Here is a 6179-nt window from a genome sequence, read left to right as displayed (position 1 = left end):
TCGAGATCGGACTCTTTTGCTACCGCCAGAGTACATGGCGATGGGGTCTAACAGCTTACCATCAGGAACTTTAACGGTAGAAAACATCGCTACCGTCAACCAGGGTGACGGTAGCCTGCACAACCCTACCGCCAAGGTGCCTGGCGGTAGGCATAAGCACACACTGTGTTCAATACTTAGGAGGTTTTTGACGGTAGGGCATGCAACCCTACCGTCAAGGACCTTGGCGGTAGGATGTTATATCCTACCGCCATGGTCTCTGACGGTAGCAAAAGGGTCAGATCTTGAAATTTTTTCAAATTAAAATCAAATCTTGAATAGGTTTCAGAAAAGGGTCAAAACACGAAATTTAGCCTCGGCGTGGCGACGAGGATCGAAAACCGAATATACAGTGCTGGAGTACTACTGTGCTAGGTTATCAGTAGCAGGCTGGTAGAGTAGCACTGTGGCTCTGTCATTCGAGAGCTTTTCTTTCCGAAAGGTGCAATCGGGGCAGGCAGCGCCGTTGGTGGTAGGTGCGGCGTGCAGGTACGGCCCGCGAGAAGGGAAGGAAGAAAAAAAAAAGGGGGGGGGGGGGGGGGTTCCGGGGCCGTGGGGTAAAGCCGGTCGCGCGCCTGCCCGATCCGCTGGCGTGCTGCATGTGCTGGAGGCAGCGTCAACCGAGGCGAAAAAAGGCCATGCCCGCTGGCCGCTCCTCTCCACTCTCCGGCGCGGCGCAGTGCAGTGCAGTGCAGTGCGGCCCCCGCCAAGATCCAGGACACCGCACGAAAGGCTGGCGCACAGCACAGGGATAAACAAACAAGGAGCAAACAATTGTAGCAGGTGGCGGACGGATCTCATCTCATCTCATCGCCTCATCATCCCGCTGACACCAACGCTTTTATAACCGTCCCGATCCGCTTGCTCTTTATGGAGCATCATATTGCGCCATCGCGGCAACGCCACGCCTCCGATCCGCCCCGCGGAGCAAGACGGCGAAAAGAAGAGCCAAAGACGGAGCGAAACGGCCGCGGAAAGAGCAGCGCTTTACAGTCTGCACACGAGTTACTATTACGTACTCATCAAAAGCTGGTGAGGAAACAGCCGGGCATAGAAGGCCTTTGCTGGAGGGGGCGTTTGCGTGACCAGGTGTAATAAACACCCCATTAACACGCGGGGTTAAAACCGAACGAAACGGAGGCGATGGATCCACCTCGAGAAAAGTGACCGTTTGCGTGGGTCGAGCTATCTATTACAGGCGGGCCACGCCTGATACAGGTGTCACGGGGCTTCCCTGACGCGCGGGCCCTGGCGGAGGAAAACGTCGTACGCGCGACGGTTTCTTGTATCGGCTCTGGGTTGGGGTTGTTTGGCCACTGGCGCATGGCACGCGCGGGGGAGCACGTCTGCGGCTGGGGGCTGGGCCCACCCGTCACGCGCCGCCTCCTCTCAGTCCTCCACCATAAGAGGCGACAGACAGACACTGGGGGCGCGCGACGCCACGCCGTGACCGTGACCGCGACGGCGACCCGCCAGAGGAGGCAGAAGAGATCAGGACGAGGAGGAGGGGAAGCGAAACGGCTCGCCGCCGTACGCTCCGCCACCAACGGCCTGCTCGCCCGCGCGCCGTGGTCCCGCGGCTGTGTGCGTAGGCCCCGCCGGCGGGAATCAATTCTCGGCGGAACGGTGAGCCGCGATAAAAGCGGCGGCGCCTTTCCTTTCCCTCCGAAAGACGGGTGAGGTGAGGTGAGGTGAGCATAGTAAAAGAGGAATAGTATAGCTCGGGGAGGTGGGCTACTTCACCACCCCTTCCTCCCCCTTCCCCCCCTCCCCTTTCCATTTCTTCCACTCCTTTCCGACCGCCCGCCCGCCCGCAATGCCTCCCCCGGTCTCCGGTTGATCTGACCCGTCGCGCCACCACCCACGACGGGTGGCTTCAGAGGGAGAGGTGGGCAGCCAGGGCGGGGCTTTCGGCGGTTGCTTGCCTTTGAGGTGAAAGCTCGCGCGCCTCTTTCTCTCCCTCGCCCGATGTGAAAGTCGGATCTCTTGCTTTCTTTTCGGGCGCCGCGCTGCTTGATTGCTTCTTCTTCCTTGTCGCGCTCTTCTGCTCTGGTTAAGTTTGAGGTGCGGCAGAGTAGATTTTTCCGGAGGAGTTGGGCGAGGGTTTATGTGGGGGATTAAATTCAGTCTGTTTCGGTTGGTGTCTGATTCTTGCTGCTATTATTTTCGCTGACCGATTGATGGGGTGTTGAAGGGTAACGCGCGGAAGTAAGTAGGGTATCTCTGCGTCCAAGAGATGCCTTTCTTGCCATATTTTCTACTTTATGACGCACGATTATGTCCTCGCTAGCTAATCGTATCAAATCTCTGCCTGCTATCTGGAGTAGTTCTATGTTTTTCCTAATTGATTCGGTTAAAATAGAATTGTAGGTCCGCTTACATGCCTCGTAGCTCCGCTGTTCGTAGCTGATTTCGTTGCCGATTTTCTGTCAGTAAGCTTTCTTTTCGGTGTCAGAACCTGCTTCCTTTCTTTCAGATTTTTACACAGCCTGCTTCATTAGAGAACGACAGTATCATAACCTTTTGATCTCTGAATATTTTGGTGGAACAACTGTTCTTGTGCCCGATCCACATATGCTATGATTTATAGACTGTATAAACCTTGGATTTTTCTGGCCTTTTTTCCTTCTATCATTTTTAGATGATTTTTTTCCCTTCTAGCACTAGTGTTCTGAAACTTTTGATCTTTAGGTGAAGAAGGTGCAGAAAGGGGACACCAAATATGGCAAAGAAAGGGAAGTGGTTCAGTGCTGTCAGGAGAGTGTTCAGCTCCTCTGATCCGGAGGGGAAAGAAGCTAAGGTATAAAAAATACTGTACTTTACATGTACAATTGACTTCAATTTTGCATCTGCCCTCATCTTCAGTAGCTTGTCATTTCAACCATTTTGACATTTGGCACCTGTAGACTGAGAAGGCAGACAAGCCTAAATCCCGGAGGAAATGGCCATTTGGCAAGTCAAAGCGCTTTGATCCACCCACCTCGACAGTGTCAGACATCACTCCGGTAGCTCCATCGCCGCTGCCGCTGCCTCTTCCTCCTACCCAGCCTCCTCAGCCACAGCCCGAGGAGATAAAAGATGTCAAGCCAGTCGAAACGGAGAGTGAACAAAACAAGCATGCCTACTCTGTTGCGCTTGCCTCTGCTGTCGCTGCGGAAGCCGCTGCCGTCGCTGCCCAGGCCGCTGCTGAGGTTGTCCGCCTCACAGCAGTCCCCGCGGGCACATCAAGGACACCTGTTTGCTCACAGGAAGAACTCGCCGCTGTCAAGATTCAGACCGCCTTCAGGGGTTACTTGGTAATGAATCTACACTTGCGCGATGTTTATTGCTTGCTGTTGTTATCTATCTATATTAATGTCTGTCCTTGGTAGCAATACAATAGCAACCATATGCTGCGATTGGTTTTGGGTCACTGTCTTCAGTTTTTACTGGCATGCGTAAGATGTCAGCCTGGTATGAATTAATACCCTTTTTAAGATACCTGATTTGGTTGGTAGAGAGAGTTGTTGTCTAATCCATCATTATCATGTCGTTGGTCCAATTTGGAATACAGCCAAGATTGTGCTTTGCTGGTCATTTTCAATCATACTTCTATTTGATGATTTTGATGTTCTTACACATAAAATGTGAATGATGATATGACAGCTGAATAAAAAATAATTCAGAATAGCGCGAACCATTATTAGGGTAGAACTCTTAAACTGTACTTCTTGGGATGAAGAGTCATATATATGTTCTGTTTTTGTGTTGCATCGAGTGCTAACTCTTCTTTTTTGCATAGTATAAATTGATTAGGTACTCAATTTGGAAAATATTTGTGTAGGCAAGGAGAGCACTGCGTGCACTCAGAGGACTTGTTAGGCTGAAGTCGCTAGTTGACGGAAATGCCGTCAAACGCCAAACTGCCCACACCTTGCATTGCACACAAACAATGGCAAGAGTTCAAACCCAAATCTACTCTAGAAGGGTGAAGATGGAGGAGGAAAAACAGGCTCTTCAAAGGCAGCTCCAGTTGAAGCACCAAAGGGAACTTGAGAAAATGAAGGTGAGCACCCTTTTTGAAATAGTCCTTGCAAAGCTCTTCATCTTTTCTTTTCCCAAACATATGGTTTTAAAAATAAAGAGACACAACCATGAGACACCCCCTGCAGAGCACAGCACTCGAACGTGGGTGGCGGGATAGGCGCACACCCACATGCGCACCTCTAGCCAACTGGTTGACGGACAGTTCTCCGCTCTATTTACATAAAAAGAAGTTATTAATGATACAGTAAAAACATACCACTCACATTGAAGAAAGAGTAAAAAAACATACATGTTCTCAACTAATACCACTAAACTTTTGTTATATGTATTGAGTTATAGTTCTGATGTTACAATCCAACTTTCTTGGCAGATTGATGAAGACTGGGATCATAGCCATCAATCCAAAGAACAGATCGAGGCCAGCTTAATGATGAAACAGGAAGCTGCACTAAGACGAGAAAGAGCACTTGCATATGCATTTTCTCATCAGGCAAGCTGACTTCTTTGGTTTCCCCTGTGTCTTCTACTTCTGTTGTGTGCTCCTTGCTTTTACCTACTGTAATTGTATTGTTCCGCTCAGCATATGTAGTAGTATTTCTCATTATATTGCCAATTCCATGTTTTTTATCTCATGCAGTGGAAGAATTCTGGTCGAACTGTAACACCAACATTCACAGACCAAGGGAATCCTAATTGGGGCTGGAGCTGGATGGAACGCTGGATGTCAGCAAGGCCTTGGGAGAACCGAGTGGTGTCAAACAAGGATAAAGACGGTGCTCTGACAAAGAATCCCAGCACTAACGCTGCTCGAACTTTTGTGCCCCGTGCTCTCTCAATCCAGAGGCCTGCAACACCAAGCAAGTCGAGCCGTCCACCAAGCCGGCAATCACCATCAACCCCGCCATCAAAGAACCCCTCTGTTGCAGGAAAATTCAGACCTTCAAGCCCAAGAGATAGCTGGCTATACAGGGAGGATGACTTGAGGAGCATCACAAGCATACGCTCTGAGCGCCCAAGGAGGCTGAGCACAGGTGGAGGCTCGATCCAGGACGATTCGAGCCTAACAAGCACCCCAGCTCTCCCCAGCTACATGCAGTCCACAAAGTCTGCAAGAGCGAAATCTCGGTACCACATGGTATTCGCCGACAAGTTTGAGGTCCCTGATAGAGCATCTCTGGTCCACTCATCGATAAAGAAGCGCCTATCCTTCCCAGCTGCAGAGAAACCAAATGTCACACCCGCAGATAAGCTGAAGGAAAGAGCGAGGCGCCATTCGGATCCTCCAAAGGTGGATCCTGCCTCCCTGAAGGATGTCAATGTTGCCTGATATGACCCGATGAACGTCAGGCGCTGTCACCCATGATTGCTAGATCGCCATCTTTTCCGTTTTTGTATTCTCTAGTTTAGATTGCTTTCTCTCAAGGTTGAACCCTCCGTGAAACTGTATGATCTGTCCGGGTTGATTTGAGACAATTCTAACTGTTTGCAGACAGAGGTTTTTCTCTGTGGATTGTGGTGTGTGGTGCTGCAGAGAAGGAAATGTGAAGCGGTAAAAAAAAGTGAGAGATGATTGGTGTGCGCGTGGCATTCAGTGTACATTATGAGTTTTCTTCGAGAGTATATGTACATTATTGGTTTGGATTCTACTATTATTAGTCACCATGCTTGAAATGTAAGACGTGAAAAATTCCTGACTATTGAGATATGCACGTGTTTTTGATGTACTATATGTTATGCCAACTGAATCACTGTTTCAGGATGATCCTGAGTTGGTGTACTTGGTACATAGAGCAGTTTCAGTTTTTCCCAGTTGGCTTGCACTTGTTATAAAACCTGTATTTTTCTTCTATCAAAGGCTACCACGATTGGCATTCAGGCTGCTGATTCTTTTAACAACATTGTGGTTGGCAGAACAGAAGGGACCTGGGTTCAGTTACCAATCAGGTTGCAACAGGATTATGAAGCGTGATTGCTAACCATATACTGGCTGTAGCTTGTGGTGGGCTGAAAAGGAACGTTTATCTTCTTTCTATCACCAAATTCGCTTTGCATTTGCCTCTGCAACCACTGCTTCTAGGCAATGCCTATTGGCTATCGCATGATGCTTGACTTGT

At 49.5% G+C, this 6179-nt stretch overlaps 1 protein-coding gene across 4 annotated transcripts; it reads left to right on the top strand.

Annotated features, from left to right (window-relative positions):
- The first annotated feature begins 1471 nt into the window (after nt 1-1471).
- On the top strand, nt 1472-5741 carry LOC123062502 (protein IQ-DOMAIN 3). 4 transcript variants are annotated; one of them, XM_044486041.1, is made up of 6 exons: nt 1472-1730; nt 2731-2839; nt 2946-3335; nt 3863-4084; nt 4436-4555; nt 4703-5741. In XM_044486041.1, the coding sequence occupies exons 2-6, from the start codon at nt 2762-2764 to the stop codon at nt 5390-5392; spliced, it is 1500 nt and encodes a 499-aa protein (XP_044341976.1). In that variant the 5' UTR covers nt 1472-1730; nt 2731-2761; the 3' UTR covers nt 5393-5741. The 4 variants fall into 4 exon arrangements, with proteins under 4 accessions (XP_044341976.1, XP_044341977.1, XP_044341978.1 ...); XM_044486042.1 differs by having other exon boundaries at nt 1476-1725; XM_044486043.1 differs by having other exon boundaries at nt 1478-1720.
- The last annotated feature ends 438 nt before the right edge of the window (nt 5742-6179 follow it).

Source organism: Triticum aestivum, chromosome 3A, assembly GCF_018294505.1.
Source record: "Triticum aestivum cultivar Chinese Spring chromosome 3A, IWGSC CS RefSeq v2.1, whole genome shotgun sequence".
Lineage (NCBI taxonomy): Eukaryota > Viridiplantae > Streptophyta > Magnoliopsida > Poales > Poaceae > Triticum > Triticum aestivum.
The sequence above is the reverse complement of the archived record's forward strand: the minus strand, read 5'-3'. Positions and strand labels throughout refer to the sequence as shown.